The sequence below is a fragment of the Papio anubis genome, chromosome 4 (genome assembly GCF_008728515.1).
Source record: "Papio anubis isolate 15944 chromosome 4, Panubis1.0, whole genome shotgun sequence".
Classification (NCBI taxonomy): domain Eukaryota; kingdom Metazoa; phylum Chordata; class Mammalia; order Primates; family Cercopithecidae; genus Papio; species Papio anubis.
Window position 1 is genome coordinate 114621930 of NC_044979.1, and position 27336 is coordinate 114649265.

The window sequence follows — 27336 nt, forward strand, 5'->3', positions numbered from 1 at the left end:
ACCTGGGAGGCTGAGGTTGCAGTGAGCCGAGAGCACACTACTGCACTCTATCCTGGGCCACAGAACAAGACTGTCTCAAAAAAAAAAAAGTACCAGTAACAGTTTTTTATTATCATTAGCAATTATATATTGTACATAATTGCAAATGCTATACTTTTATACAACTGGCAGCCAGTACATTTGTTTACACAAGCATCGCCAGAAATGTGGGTAATGCTTGTCACTAAGAAGTTACAATGGCTAGGATGGTTATGACGTCAATAGGCAATAGGAATTTTTCAATTTCATTGTAATCTTATGGGGCCACAAATAAATGCCCTATGTGGCACATCACTGTATTATTATTATTACTATTATTTTGTAAAAATACCTGGAAAGGTTTAGGGCAGATTGCAGTGGCAAGGCAGCTACTCACATGAGCCAGAACCTGCCCAGGTTTTTTTTTTTTTTTTTGAGATGGAGTCTCGTTCTGTCGCCTAGGCTGGAGTGCAGTGGCCCAATCTCGGCTCACTGCAAGCTCCGCCTCCCGTGTTCATGCCATTCTCCTGCCTCAGCCTCCAGAGAGGCTGAGTAGCTGGGACTACACAGGTGCCCACCACCACACCCGGCTAATTTTTTTTTTGTATTTTTAGTAGAGACGGGGTTTCACCGTGTTAGCCAGGATGGTCTTGATCTCCTGACCTCGTGATCCGCCCACCTCAGCCTACCTAAGTGCTGGAATTACAGGTGTGAGCCACTGCGCCTGTAATTGGCCCAAACCTGCCCAATTCTAAATGAAATCAATCAGGATGCACCCACCCTTCTGTACTCAGCTGTGATGCCTGGGACTCTGCAAAACACACTTCTGCTTTGCCTTTGCTTCGCTGCTAGGCTTTGCCAATAGGGGGAACTAGAGGGAAATGGCAAGATTGAAGGCGCCCTCCAATCTGCTTTCTGTTTCTCTGAGCCTCACTTATTCAGGACTTCACTCTGGCAGGAGCAGTTCGTTAGGTAGCAGCAGCTGACTCAGTTTTTCCAACACTTAAAAAACCAGCCCAATTGTCCCTAACCCCCTCACCAGCACCAGCCGGCTCCTTCCTCAGAGGTTTGAGTTGCAGCTCCAGAGGTCGCTTTCTCTAGGTTTGTAAGATTTTTCCTTTGATTTTTTTCAAGGTAGCTGCTAGTTGCTACCCCATGACACTTTAGAGTACTCTTTTTACCCTTTAGTAGTTAACTATATACATATATAGTTATATGTGTGTATATATGTGTGTGTGTGTATATACGTGTGTGTGTGTGTGTGTGTGTGTGTGTGTATATATATACGGTTTTTTTTTTTTTTTTTTTTTGAGAGAGAGTCTCACCTTGTCGCCCAGGCTGGAGTGTAATGGCGAGATCTTGGCTCACTGCAACCTCTGCTTCCTGAGTTCAAATGATTCTCCTGCCTCGGCCTCCTGAGTGGCTGGGATTACAGGCACCCACCACCATGCCCAGCTAATTTTTGTGTTTGTGGTAGAGACGGGGTTTCACCATGTTGGCCAAGCTGGTTTTGAACTCCTGACCTCAAGTATCAAAACAAAAAAAAAATTGTATTTTCTGGAACCTGAATGAACGTTGACTGATACAGCATATGATTTTGTTTTGTTTTGTTTTTAAGCTTTCTCTTATCAAAAACTTTAAGCTCATGTGAAAGTAAAACAAACAGTGCAATGAACCTGGCATCACTCAGCTACAATAATACTTCCGGCCGTTTTTACTTTATTTTATATTCTCATTCATTTTGCCCCACCTTCAACTGGGTATGTTGAAGTAAATTCAAAGTAAATTGGCAACAAATGTTTTTACAAGAAAATTGTTTCTTTAAGAAAACCTTGGGTCACTAGAATTTGTACAGTGTGCATGCTTATCCACTAGCAATGCACAAATGAAAAATGAAACTTTATTTTCTCTTGTAGAAATGTAACTTGTATATGTTTTTTTCCCTTTTTTTTTTCTTTTTTTTTGAGCCAAAGTCTCACTGTGTCGCCCAGGCTGGAGTGCAGTGGCAGGATCTTGGCTCACTGCAACCCCTGCCTCCCGCGTTCAAGTGATTCTCCTGCCTCAGCCTCCTGAGTAATGAACTACAGGCGCCTGCCACCATGCCCAGCTAATTTTTTTGTATTTTTAGTAGAGATGGGGTTTTGCCATGTTGGCCAGGCTGGTCTCAAACTCCTGAGCTCAAGTGATTCACCCGCCTTGGCCTCCCAAAGTGCTGAGACTACAGGCGTGAGCCTGTTTCATCAACTTTATATGCTACAAAATAGTAAGTCCTCTCAATTCCACTCCATTCCAGTACAGAATATAAATTTTTTAAAATTTTGTTTTGTTTTGTTTTGTTTTGTTTTTGAGACGGAGTCTTGCTCTGTCGCCCAGGCTGGAGTGCAGTGGCCAGATCTCAGCTCACTGCAAGCTCCGCCTCCCGGGTTTACGCCATTCTCCTGCCTCAGCCTCCTGAGTAGCTGGGACTACAGGCGCCCGCCACCTCGCCCGGCTAGTTTTTTGTATTTTTTTTTAGTAGAGACGGGGTTTCACCGTGTTAGCCAGGATGGTCTCGATCTCCTGACCTCGTGATCCGCCCGTCTCGGCCTCCCAAAGTGCTAGGATTACAGGCTTGAGCCACCATGCCCGGGCTGTTTTCTGTTTTTTATTTGAGACAGAGTCTCACTCTGTCACCCAGGCTGGAGTGCAGTGGCTGCCATTTCAGCTTATTGCAACCTCTGCCTCTCAGGTTCAAGCAATTCTCCTGCCTCAGGCTCTGGAGTAGCTGAGATTACAGGCATGCACCACCACACCCAGCTAATTTTTGTACTTTTAGGAGAGACAGGGTTTCCGCCATATTGGCCAGGCTGTCTCAAACTCCTGACCTCAGGTGATCTGCCAGCCTCGGCCTCCCAAAGTGTGGGGATTACAGGCGTGAGCCACCATGCCTGGCCAGAATATACATTTATCCAATTAAAAATGGAAGTTCATTGCTTTGGGAGGTTGAGGTGGGAGGATTGCTTGAACCCAGGAGTTCAAGACCAGTCTGGGCAACATAGCGAAACTCCATCTCTACAATAAATACAAAAAGTTAGCTGGGTGTGGTGGTGTCTGCCTATAGTTCCAGCTACCCTGGAGGCTGAGGTGGGAAAATCACCTGAGCCTAGGAGGTCGAGGCCGTAGTGAGCCGAAATCGTGCCACTGCACCCCTGCCTGGTGACAGAGTGAGACCTGTCTCAAAAAAAAAAAAAAAAGTTGCTTTACAAGATTTTTTCTGTAAGCCAAGGTATTTCAGGGTGATTTGTCATCATTTTTTCCAACCTTTCCCTTGTAGGGATCAAGTCTGATGTCTTCCTGTTTGCAAGTATTGCTTTCAACACTTTGCAACTCAATAAGGGCTTCATAAACTGAATTTTTTTTTTTTTTTTTTTTTTTAGATGGAGTCTCACTCTGTCACCCAGGCTGGAGTGCAGTGGCATGGTACCGGCTCACTGCAACCTCCACCTTCCAGGTTGAAGCAATTCTCCTGCCTCAGCCTCCTGAGTAGCCGGGATTACAGGAGCCTGCCACCGTGCCTGGCTAATTTTTGTATTTTTAGGAGATACTGGGTTTCACTATGTTGGCCAGGCTGGTCTTGAACTCCTGACCTCAAGTGATCCACCTGCCTTGGCCTCCTTAAGTGCTGGAATTACAAGCCTGAGCCACTGCACCCAGCCTGAAGTTTCTCTCTCTCTCTCTCTCTTTTTATTGTTATTATTTTTTTTTAGAGTCGGAGTCTCACTCTGTCACCCAGGCTGGAGTGCAATGGCGCAATCTTGGCTCACTCCAACCTCCACCTCCTGGGTTCAAGCAATTCTCCTGCCTCAGCCTCCCGAGTAGCTGGGATTACAGACACCCAACACCATGCCCAGCTAAGTTTTGTAGTTTTAGTAGAGACGAGCTTTCACCATATTGGCCAGGTTGGTCTCTTGGCCAGACTGGTCTCAAACTCCTGACCTCGTGATCCACCTGCCCTGGCCTCTCAGAGTGCTGGGATTACAGGCATGAACCACCACACCTGGCTGAAGTTTCTTATCATTCTATTCATTAAATGGTCAGATGAAAGGTTCCCAATTGATTTTAAATAAAATACTATCAGCTGGGCGCAAGTGGATCATCTGAAGTCAGGAGTTTGAGACCAGCCTGGCCAACATGGTGAAACCTCATCTCTACTAAAAATACAAAAAATTAGCTGGGCGTTATGGTGGACGTCTGTAATCCCAGCTACTCAGGAGACTGAGGCAGGAGAATCGCTTGAACCCAGGAGGCGGAGGTTGCAGTGAGTTGAGATCACACCCTTGCACTCCAGCCTCGGCAACAAGAGTGAAACTCCTTCTCAATCAATCAATAAAATACTACCAAAATTTAGAAGCTTCATTTATAAAAAATTTCAATATAGGATAGATTGATTTTCAAAGGCTTAAACATTTCTAAAAAGGATGATGGGTGAAGCCTGCCATGCTGAAGTGCTTTTTGAAAATTTATTTATTGTTGTTATTATTTTTTTTGAGACAGGGGTCTCTCTCTGTTGCCCAGGCTGGAGTGCGGTGGTGCAATCGTAGCTCTCTGCTGCCTTGAAGTCCTGGGCTCACTTGATTCTCCTGCCTAAGCCTCCCAATTAGCTAGGACTACAGATGCCTGCCACCACGCTGGCTAATTTTAAAAAATTTTATTTTATGTAGATGAAGTCTTGCTATGTTGACCAGGCTGGCCTCAAGCATTCCTCCCAGTTAAGCCTCCCAAAGTGCTGAGGTTGCAGGTGTGAGCTGAAGTGCTTTTTAGATTCAACATCTACTTTATCACAACAATTTTGTAGGTTAGTTACTCAAAACTTGTTAAAATTTGACAACTATACCTTCTATTTTAGTTGGTAGAATAAAACAGCTTCCTAGGACGTTATCATGAATTATATGTACACTACATCCAATTCCAAGTACATTTATCCTCCATTAATTTCCTAATTCATTAAATACATTTTTGTATTACAATGCTTTGCTCCACCCAACTTTGTATTATCACAAATACAATTTTAATTGTTGAACTTTAAAAAAAATTTTTTTTTAAGTTCCTGGGTACATCTGCAGGATGTGCAGGTTTGTTACATAGATAAACATGTGCCATGATGGTTTGCTGCACAAATCAACCCATTACCTAGGTATTAAGCCCAGCATACATTAGATCTTTTGCCTAACGCTTTCTGTCCCTGCAATGCTTCCCCGACAAGTCCCAGAATTGTTGAACTTTTAAACTAATTTCATAGTAACATTAAAATATCAGATTGTTTTACTTCAACACTGATTAAAAGAATTGAAAATTTGAAACTTACCAGAATTAATGAAGTCAATTTTTCTATTTGAATCTGAAGATGTTACTAATAAAACTGGCATCACATAACTGGAAGTTCTGGGTAGTAACATATGTCTAGTCTAGTCTACATATTAATAGCCATGGCTTCACTTTTTGTATGGGCATAAGAAAACTCTGAATTAAAGATGAGAAGATGAGTGAAATTAATTAAAAACAGTCAATTTATTTAAGTAAAATGTCTTGCTTCACAGAGCGATTTGTAAGTGTACCTTCTGTATTAATTGTATTAATTAAATCATTGTCTCCGGGTTTTTTTGTTTTTTGTTTTTTTTTTTTGAGACAGAGTTTTGCTCTGTCACCCAGGCTGGAGTGCAGTGGCACGATCTTGGCTCACTGCAAACTCTGCCTCCTGGGTTCAAGTGATTCTCCTGCCTCAGTCTCCCAAATAGCTGGGATTACAGGCACCCACCATCACGCCTGGGTAATTTTTGTGTTTTTAGTAGAGATGGGATTTCACCATGTTGGCCAGGCTACTCCTGACCTCAAGTGATCCACCCGCCTCAACCTCCCAAACTGCTGGGATTACAGGCATGAGTCACTGTGCCCAGCCTCTGGGTGATGTTTGTTTAAGATAATTGCTAAGTTTTGAAGTAGATGCAGATACTTCTACAGAAAATTTATGTCTACTGGTTTTCCTGTGGTTATTGATCTTTTTATTTTTTGCGACAGAACCTTGCTTTGTCGCCCATGCTGGCTTGCAGTGGTGTGATCTTGGCTCACTGCAACCTCTGCCTCCCGGGCTCAAGTGATTCTCCTGCCTCAGCCTCCTGAGCAGCTGGGATTACAGGTGTCTGCCACCACACCTGGCTAGTTTTTGTATTTTTAGTATAGATGGGGTTTCACCATGTTGGCTAAGCTGGTCTTGAACTCCTGACCTCAAGTGATCCACCAGCCTTGGCTTCCCAAAGTGCTGGGATTACAGGTGTAAGCCACCACGCCCAGCCTGGTTATCTTAATATGACACTGATAGTAAATGTCAACAAAAATTTTGTGTAGGTTATACACAGAAATGGAAATTCAGTATTCACTTAGGTTTTTTTTGACACCTTTTAAGCTCATTATTGAAGAAAGGGCTTATTGCAAAATAAAAAAAATATCAAATAACAAATAGTTATAGATTTCTACCATACAATAAGTGGTAAAATAGTTGTAGCAAGAATGTTTACAGTTCTTTCTGTACATGGTTCATACATCACTAGCCTATCATTTATTACTGATCCCAGATAGCCGCCTGAAAGACTTCTCCAACCACCACAACTACAGAAGGAGTTAGCTCTTCCCAGTCACTCCAAGTGCACTGTTTTGTCAGCAAGTGCTGTCCACGCTGACTTGAGAGGAAAATGTTATACTGAGTTTGGGAGGGTCAAGCACAGGGATGTCATCGCTGGTCTTTTTTCAAATTTAACCAGGTGTTCAAGCGAGAACTCTGTTCATTGAGCACAATATAGACCATAATGAGCTAGGAATACAAAGTAGAGGTCTAGTAAGCTAATCCTTGCTTTTTCTAGTAAAAGTAAAAATCATATTACCTTGTAAAGACTGAAAGATCTGGGACAAATGCTAAACTGATGGCATACTGAGACAACAGACAAAATGTGACTGTCCAAGGCGAATGCTTCTCATGGTAACGAAGAGGATGTATAGAGACAGAGTTAGGATCAAGATTTCTCAATCTTCATTTTATGTTATTTCAATTATTATTTATTTATTTTTATTTTATTTAATTTTTTTGGAGACAGAGTCCCACTCTGTTGCCCAGGGTGGAGTGCAGTGTTGCGATCTCTGCTCACTGTAACCTCTGCCTTCTGAATTCCAGCAATTCTCCCACCTCAGCCCCCTGAGTAGCTGGGATTATAGGCACCCACCACCACGCGCAGCTACTTTTTAAAAAATTTTTAGTAGAGATGGATTTTGCCATGTTGGCCATGGCGGTCTTGAACTCCTGACCTCAAGTGATCTACCTGCCTCGGTCTCCCAAAGTGCTTGGATTGCAGGCATGAGCCACCGTGCCTGGCCTGTTATTTCAATTTTGAACCATGCAATCTATTTTCCATTTTAAAGTTAGACTAAAAAAAGAAAAAAAGGCGTAGAATAGTGTATAGAATGCCAGCATCTGTGGGCATCTCTTTATTAAAAAAAAAAAAAAAAAAAAAAAAAAAACCTACTTACCTACAATTTATTTATTTATTTTTTTTGAGATGGAGTCTTGCTCTGTCACCCAGTCTGGAGTGCAGTGGCGCAATCTCAGCTTACTGCAACCTCTGCCTCCTGGGTTCAAGCCATCCCTCTGCTTCAGATTCCTGAGCAGCTAGGCCTACAGGCGTGCGCCACCATGCCTGGCTAAATTTTTTTGTTTTTGTATTTTTTTTTTTTTAGTAGAGACAGGGTTTCGCCATATTAGCCTGGTCTCGAACTCCTGAGCTCAGGTAATCCACCCACCTCAGCCTCCCAAAGTGCTGGGATTACAGGTATAATTTATTCTTTTTAAACCAGCAGTCTCCAATATTTATGGCACCAGGGACTGATTTCATGGAAGACAAATTTTCCATGTCCTAGGCAGGGGGATGGTTTGGGGATGATTCAAGCGCATTACATTTATTGTGCACTTTATTATTATTACATTGTGATATATAATGAAATAATTGTACAATTCATCATAATGTAGAGTCAGTGGGAGCCCTGAGCTTGTTTTCCTGCAATTAGACAGTCCCATCTTAGGGGGAATGGACAGATCATCAGGCATTAGATTCTCGTAAGGAGCACACAACCTAGATCCATTGAATGTGAAGTTCACAATAGGGTTTGTGCTTCTATGAGAATCTAATGCTGCTGTTGATCTGACAGGAGGTGGAACCAGTGGGAACTCAGGCTGTAATGTTCACTCGTTGGCCGATTATCTCCTGTTGTGTGGCCCGGTTCCTAACAGGCCGAGGACCTGGTACTGGTCCGTGGCCCAGGAATTGGGGAACCCTGCTTTTTGTTTTGTTTTGTTTTTTTGAGATGGAGTCTTGCTCTGTCACGCTGCAGTGCAGTGGCGTGATGTCAGCTCAATGCAACCTCTGCCTCCCGGGTTCAAGCGATTCTCCTGCCTCAGCCTCCCGAGTAGCTGGAACTACAGGCATATGCCACCATGCGCAGCTAATTTTTGTATTTTTAGTAGAGACAGGGTTTCACCATGTTGACCAGGATGGTCTCGATCTTTTGACCTTGTGATCCACCCTCTTTGGCCTCCCCAAATGCTGGGATTACAGGCATGAGCCAGTGTGCCCAGCCGGAGCCCTGTTTTAAACAATATTCTGAGGCTTTTCATATTGTACTTGTAGTTAGTGAAGATCTAAAAATAAGGGAATGCCTTTGCCATTCCAAGTAAAAAATTTCTTAGCTTGGCCGGGCGCGGTGGCTCAAGCCTGTAATCCCAGCACTTTGGGAGGCCGAGACGGGCGGATCACGAGGTCAGGAGATCGAGACCATTCTGGCTAATATGGTGAAACCCCGTCTCCACTAAAAAATACAAAAAATTAGCCAGGTGCGGTGGCGGGCGCCTGTAGTCCCAGCTACTCGGGAGGCTGAGCCAGGAGAATGGCGGGAACCTGGGAGGCGGAGCTTGCAGTGAGCTGAGATCCGGCCACTGCACTCCAGCCTGGGCGACAGAGCGAGACTCCGTCTCAAAAAAAAAAAAAAAAAAATTTCTTAGCTTGCCATAAGTGAAGAGGCTTAGAATATAAGTCCTCACTTAATGTCATTGATAAGTTATTGGAAATGGAACTTTAAGTTAAATTGGTTTTTAACAAAACAAATTTTACCATAGGCTTTTGAAAGTTAGAGATACCAGGAAGAAATCACTTTTCTCAGACCCAGGCAAAATAGGACCAGGAAGGTCTGAAGGAGAGGAGGCTCATGCTTGCAAATCTGAAATAAGAACTTTCCAAGGACTTTCTAAAAATCCTTTCATATCCTTCACAAATCTCCTGCTTTGATAAGGTTCACCACTAGACATTCTTTTGGACTTCAGTAATTCAGTTAAGATGTTCTTAAAAGAACACTTGCATCTCCACCAAGGAACTGACAACTCTGGCTTTGAACCTCTGTAAGTGATGAACTCTGTTTCCAAGCAGCTTATGTAAATCTCTTTTTGCTAATAAAAGCTCCCCTTACCCTTCCCTCACTAAATGCACTTGTAGCTTGCCATTTCATGCACTCCAGATTTCTTTTTTCTTTTTTTTTTTTTTTTGAGACAGAGCCTCACTCTGTCGCCCAGGCTGGACTGCAGTGGCCCGATCTCGGCTCACTGCAATCTCTACCTCCCGGGTTCAAGCGATTCTCCTGCCTTAGCCTCCCAAGTAGCTGGGATTACAGGCACGTGCCACCATGCCTGGCTAATTTTTTTTGTATTTTTAGTGGAGACGATGTTTTGCCATGTTGGCCAGGCTGATCTCAAACTCCTGATCTCAAGTGATCTGCCCACCTCAGCCTTTCAAAGTGGTGGGATTATAGGCATGAGCCACTGCACCCGGCTGCACTCCAGATTATAATCCTTATTTCTATTCCAGAGTAAACCCAACACCCAACATATTTAGAGATGATTTTTTTCTAGTGTCTTTTTTTTCAGATTGACAGGGTAATTGATATAAACAAGAGTTAAGTTCCTACAGCATATTTCTGGTCACAAAAACATCACCAAACTTCTAAATAAAGACTCAAAAGCTTCTAATATTAAACATTGAAATAAATTTGAGCTCTACATACATTTAAGAAAGATTAATAAAAACAGGCTGGATATGGTGGCTCATGCCTGTAATCCTAGCACTTTGGGAGGCCAAGGTGGGCAGATCACCTGAGGTCAGGAATTTGAAACCAGCCCGGCCAACATGGTGAAACCCAGTCTTTACTAAACATACACAAAAAAAATCAGCTGGGCGTGGTGGTGCACGCCTGTAGTCCCAGCTATGCAGGAGGCTGAGGCAGGAAGAATTGCTTGAATCCGGGAGGCAGGGGTTGCAGTGAGCCGAGATTGTGCCACTGCACTCCAGCCTGGATGACAGAGTGAGACTCCATCTCAAAAAAAAAAAAAAAAAAAAGATTAATAAAAACAAGTAGGATAATTATTTGCCTCATTTTTGGTGAATGAATGAGTGATGACTGTCATAGTGGGGTGGGTTAAATTAAGGAATAAATGTTTATAAAGCAAAAATTGTAAGGAATGGCCTTTGCTACCACACAGTTCAAAACAATCAACATTTGCCAGACTCACTGAGCAATTTCGTTCCTCATTGTTTATAGTCATGGCATTTGTATAATTATCATATTCTTTACCAATTTTTATTTTATAATAATTTGTATTCATTTATCCATTCACTGATTTTCTAACCCATTCCAGTTCAGGGTTGTGGGTGGCTGGAGCCTATCCTGGCAGTTGAGGGTGCAAGGTGGGAGCCAATCCTGGACTGAACACCATTCCACACAGGGCACACGAACTCAGACTGGGACACTTTAGACATGCCAACGAACCTAACCTGCACATCTCTGGGATGTGGGAGGAGACCGGAGTACCCAGAGAAAACCCACACAGACATGGGGAGAAGGTGCTGTAGAACACACCCTAGCAATGATGTCAGGCCTGGCCTCAGAGGGTGGATGGGAGCAGCTTGCAGGAAAATGAGAGAGCTGGCTCCCCTCCCGAGCCCCGCTTCTTTTGAGATAGTCTCATTCTGTTGACGAGGCTGGAGTGCAGCGGTATCATCATGGCTCACTGCAGTCTTGATCTCCCAGAGTTGGGTGATCTTCCCACCTCAGACTTCCAAGTAGCTGGGACTACAGGCATGTGGCACCATGCCTGGATAATTTTTTATATCTTTTAATAGAGGTGAGGTCTCACCATGTTGCCCAGGCTGGTCTTGAACTCTTGGACTCAAGCGATCCACCCACTTCAGTGTCCCAAAGTGCTGGGATCACGAGCCACCTGCCTGGCCCTGGTTCCCTTAGAATGTGACCTTTGAAGGCAAAATGGTAGGTACAATATAAAACACTGCAACAAACCCTGATAATTCCCACGCTTGTTTCTATTCTAAGTCTTGCCCACAAAAGAGAAAACCTGTAGCTGACAAAGGTTTGGGAGAGTTTAGCAGGTGTAATCAAAAGACAGTTTGCAGTCCCCACCAGAAAAGATGTGGTGTCAGATGAGGAGCATATAAATGAGAGCACTGCTCTGATGAGTCACTTGCCTGAGTGATGTCACCAGCTGGGTTTTTATTGCCAGAAAATCAGCAGCTGCTGGACTAGAACATTCCACATCGCTGACAACAGCTCTTCTTCCTTCAGAAGTTTGTTTTCTGCCATTCTGCCAGAACACCTAACATGCTTTCTTTTTTTATGTTATTTATACTAGAAGATGAGGAACCCGCCTTTATGTTCTGAACTATGCATGATAGAGGACCCAATGAAAAAACAAACAAACAAAAAACAACTGTTTCAGAATTCCAAGCCAAAGCTTCAAGGCCAGAAGCAGTTAGATGTAAATAAGGGCAGGGATTTTTTATGCAGAGAAACAACTCACTTAAAGTCATATAACAAACCAGTAAAGACAACACATTTTCTTATTCCTAAACTTAGCAATCATCTCATAAGGCCAATTGGATCCCAGTACTCCTTCACCCAGTGAATTATCAGCAGAGAATCACTTCATTTAGTGACTTGTTCATTTTACTTTTTTGAGACGGAGTCTCGCTCTGTCACCTCGCCCAGGCTGGAGTGCAGCGGTGCGAATCTTGGCTTACTGCAGCCTCCATCTCCCGAGTTCAAGCAATTCTTGCTTCAGCCTCCTGAGTAGCTGGGATTACAGGTGCATTCCACCACACCTGGCTAATTTTTGTATTTTTAGTACAGTTGGGGTTTCACCATGTTGGCCAGGCTGGTCTCAAACTTCTGACCTCAAATGATCCGCCTGCCTCGGCCTCCCAAAATGTTGGGATTACAGTCATGAGCCACCATGCCTGACTGGCTTGTTCATTTTAAATGTAAGTTGTTTACCTCAAAGGGAAATATGCACCTATTTGTTTTTGTTTTTTTCGAGACAGAGTCTTGCTCTGTTGCTCAGGCTGGAGTGCAGTGGCACCAATCTTGACTCACTGCAACCTCCGCCTCCCAGGTTCAAGTGATTCCTCTGCCTCAGCCTCCTGAGTAGCTGGGACTACAGGCATGCGCCACCACGCCTGGCTAATTTTTCTTCTTTTTAATTGTTAGTAGAGATGGGGTTTCACCATATTGGCCAGGCTGATCTCGAACTCCTGACCTCGTGATCTGCCCACCTTGGCCTCCCAAAGTGCTGGGATTATAGACGTGAGCCACATGCCTGGCCAAAGACCAAGAATTTTCATTTTACCGTTACATGAGATGTACTTATCTGAGTCTGACTGAATGGGGCCTATAAGAAAGAATGAAATTACTTTTCAATTTATTTCTGCAAACGAAAAAAATCTCAGCACGGTATAGTGCAAAAAAAAAAATTTCTGCCTAAGATTTTTGGGCCTTGTGCACAGCTTAATATAAGACATGTATGTTAGAAAATACCTCAGGAGGTTGGATGGGGTGGTTCACACCTGTAATCCCAAAACTTTCTGAGGCCGAGGCTGGCGGATCAAGAGGTCAGGAGTTCGAGACCAGCCTGGCCAACATAGTGAAACCTCATCTCTACTAAAGATACAAAACTTAGCCAGGCGTGATGGTGTGCACCTGTAGTCCCACCTACTCGGGAGGCTGAGGCAGGAGAATCACTTGAACCCCAGAAGCAGAGGTTGCAGTGAGCCAAGATTTTGCCACGGCACTCCAGCCTAGGCTACAGAGCGAGACTCGGTCTCAAAAAAAAAAAAAAAAAAAAGCCTTAGGAAAAAGCCATCAGTGTGCTCGACATAAATTCATTATCATTGTATTTACCGAGCTAATACAATTTTTTTTCAATATATATTAATACATACATAAATGTGATGGCCACTTAACACTGTTGAGATTTAAAAAATACTTCATTAAAAAATTACAAAAGGATGCATACTAAATTGTTTAACAGCAGTTATCTTTAAAGAGTAGGTTTGGGGGAAAGGAGGCACATTCATTTATTTCTTTACAGAGAATCTATATTGTTCATCTTTGTAAAAATGAGTTGCATTAATTTTGTAATAAAAGAAAGTTTGGAGACTATAACTCCAAAAAAGAAAAGAAATGGCCACCAACTATAATGGGTACTGGGTAAATGAAGCAAAGGATACGATCATTTTGAGGGTATGAAGACAGTATAGTGCTCCATGGGGGAATTTCTGGTACAGTCCTGCATGTGAGAAGATGGGGAAGTGTGCGTGAGGGTTGAGTCTTGGGCAATCTCTGTGTTACCCACAGGCTTGAGAGACTTAGTCCATTCTCTCCAACCTCTGTTCTACAAACTACCAGTGGATTTGTTGTGTCATCTCAGACACATAGCATAGGAGTAAGAAGTTTGTCCTTTCTAGGCCGGGCGCGGTGGCTCAAGCCTGTAATCCTAGCACTTTGGGAGGCCAAGACGGGTGGATCACGAGGTCAGGAGATGGAGACCATCCTGACTAACACAGTGAAACCCCGTCTCTACTAAAAAATACAAAAAACTAGCCGGGCAAGGTGGCAGGCACCTATAGTCCCAGCTACTCGGGAGGCTGAGGCAGGAGAATGACGTGAACCCAGGAGGTGGAGCTTGCAGTGGGCCGAGATGGAGCCACTGCACTCCAGCCTAGGGGACAGAGCAAGACTCCGTCTCAAAAAAAAAAAAGAGTAAATGTCTGGATCAGGAACGATGTTGCAAATCAAATTATCTATTGCTTGAATGGAGGCCTGGTTAGTAGCTAGGGAGACTAGTTCTTCCTAAAAGCTTTCTCTTCATTCTCCCGACCCACTAAACTGTAAGTCCCATATGAGCGACAACCATATCCTCTACTCTAGTACAATGCCTGGAATATAGCAGCTACCCAACATGGATTACTGAGTTTCTGATTAGCAGTTCTAGAGGGAACTTAAGTTGCATTTTTTTTTTTCTTGAGACAGAGTTTCACTCTTGTTGCTCAGGCTGCAATGGCGCAATCTTGGCTCACTGCAACCTCCACCTCCCAGGTTCAAGTGATTCTCATGAGGTCAGGAGATTAAGACCGTCTTGGCCAACATGGTAATAACCAGTCTCTACTGAAGTACAAAAAATTAGCCGGGCGTGGTGGCACGTGCCTGTAATCACAACTACTTGGGAGGCTGAGGCAGGGGAATCGCTTGAACCCAGGAGGCGGAGGTTGCAGTGAGCTGAGATCGCACCACTGTACTCCAGCCTGGCAATAGAGCAAGACTCTATCTCAAAAAAAAAAAAAAAAAAAAAAAAAAGTTTCAGCTTCTAAAATGGTATCTATGGATACAGCCTAGAAAGATAAAACCTCCTTGCGGGTATTCAGTAAATTTAAGTGTAAAGGGGTTCCTGAGACCAAAATGTTTGAGAATCTCTGGCCAGGATAAATGGACACAATTCAGATTTTTTCTTAAACATTAGGGCAAGAAAAGGTTGGCCTAATTTACCTCCTAAGCAATTACAATGTTGATAAACAATGAAGGAAGACTTAGCAGTTTATTTCAAGCCATTGTAAATGATGGAAGAAATTAAGGGAAGCAAGTGGCTGTCTAGGTTACCAACCAAAGCATAAAATTAATTTGCAGTTTTGATTTACTCCACAAATTGCCTACTAGAAAAGGGTTATGGCAACCCAGAAGTTCTAGAACAGGCTATATAGTTCAGATGAAATGTGCAATGACTTAAGTCATTTTAAGTGGGAACTCCTGATTCCATAACCATTTGTGAGCCCCAACAGATGGTATTTCCCTCCCCCATCACCACATAATTACTGAGAGACACAAGCACAAGATTGTCATTCACTTTTCTGCATACTTTATTTGTTACAAACATACAATTTTTTTTTTAAATATAGACTGTAAAATTCCATTTGCAAAAGTCTATTGTAAGGAGTGCACACCAGCAGGAAGGATTCTTAAATTTTTTCTCTGTGAGTTTTTCTGTCAGTTTTGCTAGTTAGTGGTAAATACAGGACCCGCCATTTTTACAGACCAGTCTGAAGCTTCTGACTGTATTCACATTGCTCTTTTGAAGCAGCCCTGCTCCTCTCAAAATTGATCAGAATCTGAGCTTCAACCTACAGGCAGTGAGATCAACAGCCCGTCTGGACTCTGCTTTTGAACGGTTTTCAGGAAGTGTGATTTCTGAATGGGTACTGCACTTCACAGATTTGAATTGCCCATGCAGCTCTATGTTTGTTAAAGTGCATTCTTCTTTAAAAAATAAGAGGAATAATCTTTACTCTTTAACCAAGGTACTTAAAAAAATGAACTTTTTGGTCTCTCAGCAGATATTCCCAAATTGATCCTATCACTACAAATTTTAGTGTTTTATTTACAGACATTTATAGGGTTACAGGTGGAGGGGACCTTATAAAATTAAAGGTGCAGCTTCTCTTGAAGCAGAAATCAGTTCTACAAATTCATACATAGGAATACACACTTGGTTTACAATGCATAAGCATGTGGGTATTTACACTGAGATTTAAGACATCCCCAAAAAACACATTTTAAAGTAATTTCCAACCTAAACTCTAATTGTACATCTAGATCAGGAAGCTGTCTCCTGCTATCAAGATTTGGTTTTAATTTACTCAAATTATTTCTGTAGATTCTCTACTGGCAGGACATCAGTCCCAGCTTTGGAGTGAAAAATCCAGTCTAAGGAAGCCACTGGTAGATATTATGATTGGCAGTGAAGATTCCTATAGAACGGAAAATATGTTATCTGGAAATAGAAGACAAATTAATGTTTAAAAATGATCTTGGAAAAACATCTGGAGGCCCAAAATAAATCCCTACAATTGTTTTAGAACTTCAAAAAAAGTCCAAATACACTGACGATCTTAGTTACTATTCAAATATTGATAAGTCATTGAAAAATAACTCAGATTTACTTGTCTGCTACCGAAATGTGCAAAACCATGGACTCGTAAGTTTGTCCCATACTGACTTAAAGCCAGTTTCTAGACTTTTTGCTCAACCTACTGACTTTTAGAAATTCAGAGAGTAGGCTGGGCATGATGGCTCATGCCTGTAATTCCAGCACTTTGGGAGACCAAGGCAGGCAGAACACTCGAGGTCAGGAGTTCGAGACCAGCCTGGCCAACATGGTGAAACCCCGTCTCTACTAAAAATACAAAAAATTAGCCGGGTGTGGTGGCGCATGCTTGTAATCCCAGCTATTTGAGAGGCTGAGGCAGGAGAATCACTTGAACCCGGGAGGCAAAGGTTGCGAGCTGAGATCACGCCATTACACTCACTCCAGCCTGGGCAATAAGAGTAAAACTCCGTCTCAAAAAAAAAAAAAAAAAAAAAAAAATTCCAGAGTGCTTTTGTACACAGGGGTGACATGTGGGCTGGAAGAAGGGTTTATGTCTAATATCAGTTCAAAATGAAACTCCCAAATTCCTACAACACAAATGTGTTTAACGACATAATCCAGCTCTTCAATTCTCTTGGGATTCTCCCTGTAGTTATGTCTCTGAAAAAGGAATTTAACAAGAGAATAAACAAACCACTCACCATCCTATTTCTAAATATAAAGATTCTTCCAACCAGCCTGATCTTGCAACTCAGGGTTAAGACTGGGGATGAAATATTTGGCTTTAAGAAATAAGAGATGGCCTAAATGGATATTTTGGAAAAAGTTAGCTATTGAAGTGTTATTTAAGGTAAAGCGGAAAAAAGGACAAACTCATGCCTTCTGCAGTATCCTAGTGGACACTGAATAGGGCTATTGCTTTCTTTCCAATACTGTGGGCCCACATTTCATCATACAAAAAAGACATAATTAGTTCTCTTATTCATGTCAATGGATATTAGATACAACACAAGGAAAATGAAATTTGCTTCTAGACTCAAAATCTGTTGACACTTAGAAAGTATAATTATACTTTTAAATTAAACTGTTAGAATCATCTATGGAGAAAAATGAGTTTTAGCTTCCAATAAAGCTCTGCTCTTATTAGAAATCATATTGGGCAGTGAAACTACCAATATGGCAGTTGCTATTCTATTGTTTTAACATGGCTCTACCTATCCCAATTGGAATGTCTAATTCAAGAGGCATGAGTTAGATTTTCAAATTAAATGATTGTGAATAGAGGTGATTACATTGATGGCATATTTCCTATTTCTTTAGGAAATATAAAATACATTCATGAAGGCCTTACTTGGATCGGGGTACAGTTATCAATTGGGAATCTCTAAGGTAATAAGTTTTCATGATGCAATTTTATTATTTTTTCATTTTCCAAATCTAATTTTCAGTACTGATAATTGGACAATTGTTCAAGTAAGAGTCTGTTAAATCCGTCAGTAACAAAACTGAGTTTTAAGACTGAGGGCTGGGAAAGGTGACTTTAAATAGCAAAGTCAGACATATCAAAAGAACTCACTATTCAAGAGTCCAGCTATCTGCTGAAACTTCTAGGGGGCTAATACTTGAAAATTAATGACTTTGTTTTTTCTAAGTTAAAACAGGGAGAAATGAAGTTATAATTTGCCATTTCCACCTTACATTTGGAATTTATTTTTTTTTTTTGAGACGGAGTCTCGTTCTGTCACCCAGGCTGGAGTGCAATGGCGCGATCTTGGCTCACTGCAACCTCTGCCTCCTGGGTTCAAGCCATTCTCCTGCCTCAGCCTCCCAAGTAGCTGGGACTACAGGCACGCACCACTATGCCCGGCTAATTTTAGTATTTTTAGTAGAGACGGGGTTTCACCATGTTGTCCAGGCTGACCTGAACTGATCCGCCCGCCTTAGCCTCCCAGAGTGCTGGGATTACAGGCGTGAGCCACCGCGCCCGGCCACATTTGGAATTTCAAATGGGGCATATGACACATATTCTTTTTTGTCTATATTTTCTTAAGGTAAATGTGTTTTTTTTTTTTTTTTCTTTTTTCTTTTCTACAAACTATCTCCCGCCCTCCCCAGCCCCACCCACACACCCATTATCCAGTATACTGAATGGGAGTTGTAACTCTTTAGGAAGACAGCTAATTGATTTACAGTACTCTAAAACCAACCCTGAAAACTGATAATCTCATTCACTTACTATAACTTCAGTGCTGTGGTTGACAGAAAAGAAAAAGTTACCTTAAGGCTCAAGGGAAAGTAACTTATTAAATTGTGAATGCAGCATTGTTTACTCTCCCATCCATTGGAAACTAGCAAAATGCATTCTGGATCAATAATACAAACCTTCTAACATTAGCAAAGATTTCTATTCTTCTTACACAGAGTTATAACAATATTCATAAGCAATTATCTAAGGGAGCCTGAGAAACTATGATCCACATCACACAAAGATTTCATGTATTTCATGATCAAAAAGTGCTTTATCTTTGAGAAATGTCAGGGTTAAAATGGAAATATACAATGTAAAGTCACTTGACATTTTTTCAAGTCAAGTACAAAGTAGAAAAGGAGCAAAAAGATGGAGGCTCTGCTCTCTGAACAGGCCTTATGCATGTGACTTTTAGGGTTTACGAAATTAAAATTGTTTTAAGAATTAAAAATAGTGGCACTTTACACCACTATATTCTAAAACCTGAGATTGGACATCAAAACAGTCAACTTTGTTATTCATCAGAGCAATTCTGATACTTCCTAAAAATAGAAGATAACTCAACTGAATTAACTCCAGGGTCAAAAACATTAATTTTCCCCAGTCAAAAAGGAGACCGATCACTAACATTATACCAAGAGTGCTGCAGAAAGACAAACTCTCAGCAAATGAGTCATTTCTATATAAGCAAAAAAGTCACTTTTTTCCTTCCCTTTCTCACTGATCAAGGCCACACTATTTTCAAATGAATATCTACTGAGAGATCAGTTGTGCATTGGATAAAGTACCATAATTGGGTTAAAAATGAAAACAAAATTTACAGTGAAGAATACTTATGTGCATGGCTTACACACTCCAGCTTCTCAATTTCATCCACCTCAAGAGCAAGATAGATGCAAAGTCACCTTGTGTAGATTACATTCTACACCCCTGTAAAGCCAGTCAAGGTCACATTTAACAAAGCATCTTCAGCAACTACAGTGCCTGAAGTGTGCAGCCATTTACAGACCACTCAATATGAGGGCATTATTATAACCAGCCTCTTTTGCCCACAACCCTGCATTTTCAGATAAGACAGGATAATTGTTTTGTTTTGAGAAAACTGAAGCTTGAATCTCTTAAAAGACCTGCAATTTACTGCAAAGTAATCCAGAGGTAACAAAGGAAGCAGGAGGTTAATGGCTGCCTGCACCAAAAGCCTCTCAATCATTTTGCAGTAAATAATTATGGAAAGTGATGTGACAAGTAGCCATGTGTGTATCACAGCTACAGTCATTTATACCACCTACATGCCTCCGATAGTTACATAGGGTGTTTGGGTTTTTGGTTTGGTTTTCACTTTGATTTTTGGTGCCATACAGATTTATATTTTGTTCTGTGCAGCATATGCACTGAAAAACTTGCTGCTGTTCCACTTGCTGAAATGACAGGCAGGGACAATAGAAAACAAAACATAGTAGGAAGAGTAGTAGGATCTCTTCACAGATTTTTATTCTTTTGATTATGTTCCTAAAATTTGGCTTTTCTTCTTTGTAACTATGGTAGTTTGGGAAACAAACCTTCTAACGATTATCTGAAAAGTTTTAGTTTCCTACTTCTCAGGAATATGACTATTTTGATTAGCTGGGATGTTTGCCAAGCTTAAAAAAAAAAGGCTCAAAATCATTCATAGCAACAACTGAAAAAAAAATTGGTTGTTTCCCATGTCTGTACAATCTGACTGGAATTAACAAAGACCATTTCCTTTAATAAACTATTAATAATATTTACGAATGAATCCCTGTGTTTTGCAGGTTTCTATTGTCCCTAGTAACTGGAATGAAGATCAGTGAAATGCTACAATTAATCCACAGCCTTCTGCAATCTTCCTGCAGTGGGAAGAGAGGCCATGAACCATCCCTTGCAGGAGAAACAAACCTTAGAGATTGGTTAAGACTTAAAAACCCACCACTATGACATTACCACTTAATCTTACATAGGCAGGTCAAAATTTTAATATAAATTACTTTTGCCAACACATAGCTTATGCATTCTTTGCTCCTTTTTTTGGAGGATTCTCAAATTGATATCTAAAGATTTACATATGATATATTACTGTTATATGGTCTAATGACTAAGAAAAATTTCTCTGGTAACCAAAGCTGATGCCATATATGGTAGTGTTCTTGGCATATACTCTATATGCCTCAGACCACTTCCACATTCTTTCTATTCAGCTAATTATAGCTTAGTAGCCACTGGTGAAGGATTGTGAAGACCCTGTCATTTCTACAGAATAGAAAGGCAAGGCTAGTTACTGCAATTCAGCCAAACAAAAAGAAAAATAAACCAACCCCTTGAAAAGGAGAGGTACTGCACCTTTGCAAAATTGAACTGGCTCACTGCAGCTGAGCAACAGAACCACCACTGAAGCAAGAAAACAAGTTGGTCTATACAGGAATTGTACATGGTTTGAAAATGAAAAAGTTACAGCAATCAACTAATAGCTGCAACCTTAATTTTCATTGCTGCCTCAGAGTTGAAACTTAAACAGTTTCTGCAAACCTAATGCTAGCTTCTCAGCTCCTTTACTAAAACTATTTAGGAATTTGTTCTCCGCAGCAAAGAAATAAACACTCAAAACACATAGGTAAATACAGCAGGACATTATTGAAAACAGCTGCCTTGTAGTACAAAATACAGTACAAGTATACGGATGTCATTAAAACATCAAAAATACTATTGCTCCCATACAATTTAGGAAACATTCTTTGCAACGGAGAAAAATTTAAAAGAAAGCTTTAAAAAAATCTGTTTAAAAATTCTACTGTGGATGATGAGAGTAGAGAAATAGTCTGAAAAGGGCACCAATGTTTGTGGCTCTTCCACTTTTTTTTTTTTTTTAATCTAAGATCAACAATATTCTGCATCATAATCTATTTTTTTAAAAAAGCCTAATTTTATGTACACAATTATTTCCCGCCCTCTCAGCCACAAATACATGAAAACCTTTTTGTATATTACTCATTTCCCAATAAATACAAAAAGATTGTATAGATTGAATAATACCAAAATAAGATAATAAAAAGGATATGCAATAAATTAAAAAGGCAGCTCAAATAAGGGGCAGGCATGCAGTTAAAAAAAAAAAAAAAACTAAGATTGTGGAGGTGGGGTTACTTGCCTCCTGGTTGAGAAGGTGTCACACAAAATACCTGAAAACTTTGGAAAGAACGTTAGCTCCCATTCAATTCAAAGTTACCTAGGTCTATGACATTTCTAGGAATACCTTTTGATGGGGTGGGATTAACTTGATTAGTAAAAATCATTTCTACTGAAAATCCATTTAAAATATAGAAGAGGCGATCCTTGAAAACCCCAACTTTTATTCTTGAAAGACAGCTGGATTAACTGGCAAAAGCCAGTTTGTTGAAATTTCAAGATGGTATAAAAATGCTTCCAGGATATAGTCAGCATATTCACGTTAACTTCAGTTCCTTTCACAGATGGATTTCAGCTTCCACCGGGTGCACTGCTTGAATCACTCATCCATCATTTGCCAACTCTGATTGTGAGGTACTGATACAATGGATCAAGTTCTTAAAAATTTTAAAAGAATAAATGATGCTGGAATTCTGGACCTGAGGATCTTTAGTATTTGAACAAATCCACAGATTAAACTGAAGGTAAATTAAGACTTCAGTTTTGGTTATTTCCAACTTTTCCGTGAGGATGTATATTCCATTAAAGCTCAGGCTTATAGCCACACTGTTCCTTTTGTAGGTAATCTTCAAGTTTTATGGTTTAAAATCCAGCCAACCAGTGGCTGTAACAGCCGAATTAGCCATAATTCACTGGCTCACACAGTGGAGATCTGGCTCTCATTCATACCAAAGCCATTTCTTGGTAATGACCTCCATATTTAGAGATCAGGGGAAGAACTTTAGTGAGCAGCAACCAATCCACTCAAACAGTCTGCCTTGTGCTTTATGCCTGACTTTTTCTTGTGCCTACCTCAGCAACCCCCAATGTAAAACTGCTTTTATCTTAGAAAATTTTTTGTCAACTTTGGAACTATTTTAGTAACGGATTCTACTCCAAGCATTGCTATCTGAATCCACTGGCATCCCGGAAAACAATTCTGCAAAGACAAGACATTTGCCTTGGTCCAGGTTCCATGCAAAACCATTTTTCAAAAAAAATGGATCCAATTTGGTTCTGTATTCTTAGATGGCTTCTTGAAATCTTATCTTTAACCCATGATTATCCCAAGTTGCATTTCTTTTCATGAACCTGAACCCTCAGAACTGGATAATTGTAAAGGCCTCTCTTCTCAAGGATTCCATGAAGACCTAGATCCAAAATGCTGATTTCAATGGAGGTGAAGGGATAGACACTGCAAGAGTGAGGCGTAGAGAGAGATCTTTTGTGCCAGATTACCCAGATGCAACCTAAATGCAACTGTTATCAATGGTCTGGGTAACCGGGACGTGTTTCTTGCCCCGGATGTGCAAGGATCTATTCCCTCCAGGGATTATCCTCATGGGTTTAGGAACCTCAGTTGAGAAACAACAGAAGCTGAGACAATTTTATGCAGGTGAGGAGATGCTGTTGTCCTCTTTGCAGGTTGCTGTCAGTTCCTTGGAACTTGACTGCTTTTCTCAAGTTGTCCGTCACTGTTCTCTTACGATTATTTCTCTTAACTATATTATGTTTTGTTTTTTTCCCTCTGCGGCCTCCCTGGCTCCCTCTCCACTAGCTCACTGGGGATGAGCAGGAAGGGGAATTCTCTAGCCAAGAGGATTGTGGTGGGGTGGAGGAGGCCTGTAGGGGAAGCTGCCTGTTTCAATCCTCATCCACCTCCTCACCCTCTGACTCTTCGCCGCCGCCGCTGCCCCCACCACGTCGCTCATAAAGCTTATCCCTCTGTCTTTCCTGGATTTCTTTCATCTCATCCGCATACCGGCAAAAGGCGCCTCCGAACTTGCCCCAGGCTTTGAAGGGCACGGTGATGGCATTGCGGTAGGACGGCTTCACCTCGCTCACTCGCAGAAACACCCCGTATTTGTTGCAGCCCACATCGAAGAAGAAGCGCTTGGAGTCCACGGTGATGGAGGTGCCCTCCGGGAGCTCTCCATACAGGCCGCCCCCTGGGCCGCCGGCGCCGCCTCCCGGGCCGCCTGCCAGCTCGTCGTCCTCGCCTCCGTAGTCGTCGATGAGCTTGGCCAGCGCGTCGCGGAACTCGATGAGGCCCTGCGCAGGCAGCGCGATGGTCTGGCCGCTCTGCAAGCCGCCGGGCCCGGGTCCCGCGCCGAAGCCGCCACCGCCGCGGTTGACCGTTTGGCGGATGCGCAGGAAGCGGCCGCGCTGGTTCTCCTTGAGGTCCAGGTAGTACTTGCGGTTCTCACGCACCAGGAATTCGCTCTTGAGCGCGCGCCGCGGCCCGCCGCCCTCCTCGGCGCCCGCCGCCAGCTGCTCGGGGCTGCTAGGGCCCAGCTGCGCGTAGTGCTCTATGAAGTCGCCCAGTGAGTCGCGGAACTCGGCGGCCACCGCCATGGACAGCGTGAGGCGGCTCTTGGAACCGCCCGCGCCCACCTCGGCGATCTTGAGGAAGCGGCCTTTGGCGTTCTGCTTCACATCTAAGTAGAAGCGCTTGTTCTGGATGTCCAGCCGCTTCGAGGCCAGCTCCTGCGTCTCCTGCTCGCCGCCGCCGCGGGACGCGGGCTGGAACCCGCCCGGCCCACCGCCGCCGCCGCGCTCGCTGCCGCTGTCGCCGTCCGCCATCTTCTCGGCCGCCGCCTCGCCGCCACCGCCCGCCGCGCTCGCGCCCCCGCCCTCCGCCCTGCGGCTCGCGCTCCGGGGCCCCCCAGCCTCGCCCGCCCGGCTCGCTCACGCGCTCCCGCCGCTCATCGCCGGCCGCCGCCGCCCCCCATCGCCTCCGCGCCCCGCCCCCGCCACTTCCGTGCAGCCCTAGGCACTTCCGGCGCGCGACTTCCCGTGAGGTCACTCCGTCCCGCCCGCCGCGGCCGCGCGGCCGGAAGCGCCGCGGCGGCGTGGCGCAGAGGGGTGACGTCACGGTCCGCGCTGGGCGGGCGGCAAGGTGGGAGTTGGTTAGTGCTACTGCTCGGTTTCTAGGCCTGGGGACTTGCCAGCGTTAGCGTGACTCAGGCTCCCACTGCGTCTGTCGACGCGCCTCTCCCCCATGACACTTCTACTTTAGACTCCAGTGTCGTTCACTTCCCTCCTCGTTTCTGGGGCGTTAGCTGAGCATACTCAGGCCCCAGCCTGCCTGCCCTGGTTGTGTGCTGGGAACGGGGTTCCAGTCTACGCACTATGGCGACAGGGGTGAGGGAGATCCTTTGGAGTACTCGGCAGCGGGTTCTTACCGGCCTGTGGGGTTCCCCAGAGCAGGCATGAGCTCACTCTGAAGGGCAAGCTGCAGTTGGCTTGGCAACTCTGGAGAAGAGCCACCCAGCATAGGAGACGGCAGTGCAGAGGCACCCAGGGCGTGACACTGGGAACTCAGAGCAGCTGGGGGTGTGTATGCCTGAAGAATGGTCGTAGATGACACGGTGGGGTGGAATAGATAAAGGAAAGCTATTTGTAGTGCGGGAGAGTTAGTGCCTACTCCAGAGTCTGGAGCCACCACATGTGATCAGATTCACATTTTGGAAAGATCACTGTGGGAACAACATAGAAGATGGTTTAGAATGAGGTGAGATTTGGGATCCAGAGATCAGTTAACTGTCCACACAGTTAGCCATATTAAAATGGTTAAGGGAATTGACTCTGCCAATCTTTAGTTTCCTTATCAATAAAACGAATAATTCCTATGAGGTCTTTTTGTTGTAAGCATTGAGGTGTAACAAGAGGCAGTATTGGAATAGTGTTAAAAAGTGTAGGCTCTGCAATTGCACTGGGTTTGAAATTGACCTTGGCCAGTTACTTAGTATTTTCCCAAGCCAAAATGTCCTCATCTTTAAATTTTTTTTTTTTTTTTTTTAATTTGAGTCTTGCTCTGTCACCAAGGCTGGAGTGCAGTGACATGATTTCGGCTCACTACACCCTCCACCTCCCAGGTTCAAGCAATTCTCCTACCTCAGTTTCCTGAGTAGCTGGGATTACAGGCATCCGCCACCACACCCGGCTAATTTTTGTATTTTTAGTAGAGACAGGGTTCCACAATGTTGGCCAGGCTGGTCTTGAACTCCTGACCTCAAGTGTTCTGCCGGCCTTGGTCTCCCAAAGTGCTGGAATTACAGGCATGAGCCATCATGCTCATCAAGACTTTTGAGACAATCTTGCTCTGTTGCCCAGGTTGGAGTGCAGTGGCACGATCTTGGCTCACTGCAACCTCTGCCTCCTGGGTTCAAGCAGTTCTCCTGCTTCAGCCTCCTGAGTAGCTGGGACTATAGGCATGCGCCACCATGCCCAGCTAATTTCTTGTATTTTAGTGGAGACGGGGTTTCACCATGTTGCTCAGGCTGGTGTCAAACACCTGAGCTCAGGCAATCCACTGGCCTCGGCCTCCCAAAGTGCTAGGATTACAGGCGTGACCCACTGTGGCCAGCCTTCACTTGTAGGTATTTACCTGAGGGAAGTCAAAGTATGTTCACACAGTTTGTATGACCCCATTTATATAAAAGTATATGAAAGAGGAAGTGTGTGTGTCAGAGAGCAAATCCGTAGTTGCCTAGGCCTGAATATGGAGGGACAGATTGGAAAGGTTAATACAAGGAAACTTTTAAGGGTGATGTATTCTGTATCTTGTTTGTGATCGTGATTTCACAGATTTGCCAAAACTCATTGAAATGTAGTTTATTATAGAGAAATTAGACCCCAATAAAATAATTATTATTTTGAAAAGAGAGGAATCAAAGAGGATGTTGGGGATAACACTAAAAAAATACCTTGTAGGGTTTTGGGGCAGTAATCCTTGAAACATGTTTTAGCGTAATGCCTAAATTACAGTAAGTGCTCAATAAATGTGAACTTTGGGGTGCATCCACATGGGTCAGTAGTAATTAGGTGTGGGAGCTGCCAGCAGGTAGGGTGGATTTGACGTCAGTTTCCTAGAAGAAGGAGAGTTCGGAGGAAGATACCAAATTTTGGGCCTTGAACAACTCAATCCTTGGAGAGGATTGAGACATTTAAAATCCCTAAGGAAGGAATACAATTTCAGGCATCGCTTGACCTTTGTGAAAGATGTCCACTCAACTCCTCTAGTTTCTTGCTAACCAACTTTCTGATTTCTCCTGTCTAATACAACTTACCTACATAGAAGCCCCCAACATTCAGTTCATGAAAAGGACTCTCTATCCCTCTGTTCATTTCTTTTTTTTTTTTGAGACAGAGTCTCACTCTGTCGCCAGGCTGGAGTGCAGTGGTGCCATCTCGGCTCACTGTAACCTCTGTCTCCCGGGTTCAGCTGATTCTCCTGCCTCAGCCTCCTGAGTAACTGGGATTACAGGCATACCACCACCATGCCCAGCTAATTTTTGTAGTTTTAGTAGAGACGGGGTTTCACCATGTTGGCCAGGATGGTCTTGATCTCTTGACCTCATGATCTGCCCACCTTGGCCTCCCAAAGTGCTGGGATTACAGGCATGAGCCACCGCGCCCAGCCCCCTCTGTTCATTTCTTTTCTTTCTTTTCTTTTCTTTTTTTTTTTTTTTTGAGATGGAGTCTTGCTGTGTTGCCCAGGCTGGAGTGCAGTGGTGTGATCTCAGCTCACTGCAAGCTCTGCCTCCTGGGTTCA

The 27336-nt window shown here is 43.2% G+C and overlaps 1 protein-coding gene across 1 annotated transcript; it reads right to left on the reverse strand.

The window, feature by feature from the left end:
• Positions 1-15320: 15320 nt before the first annotated feature.
• On the reverse strand, positions 15321-24721 carry PURB (purine rich element binding protein B). The gene has a single exon (XM_003918958.4). It carries the CDS (start codon positions 24360-24362, stop codon positions 23424-23426), a length of 939 nt encoding a protein of 312 aa, XP_003919007.2. The 5' UTR covers positions 24363-24721; the 3' UTR covers positions 15321-23423.
• Between the last annotated feature and the right edge of the window lie 2615 nt (positions 24722-27336).

Bases quoted from the DNA above. Each gene is read 5' to 3' on its own strand.
- PURB (XM_003918958.4), bottom strand. From the start codon at position 24,362: ATGGCGGACGGCGACAGCGGCAGCGAGCGCGGCGGCGGCGGTGGGCCG.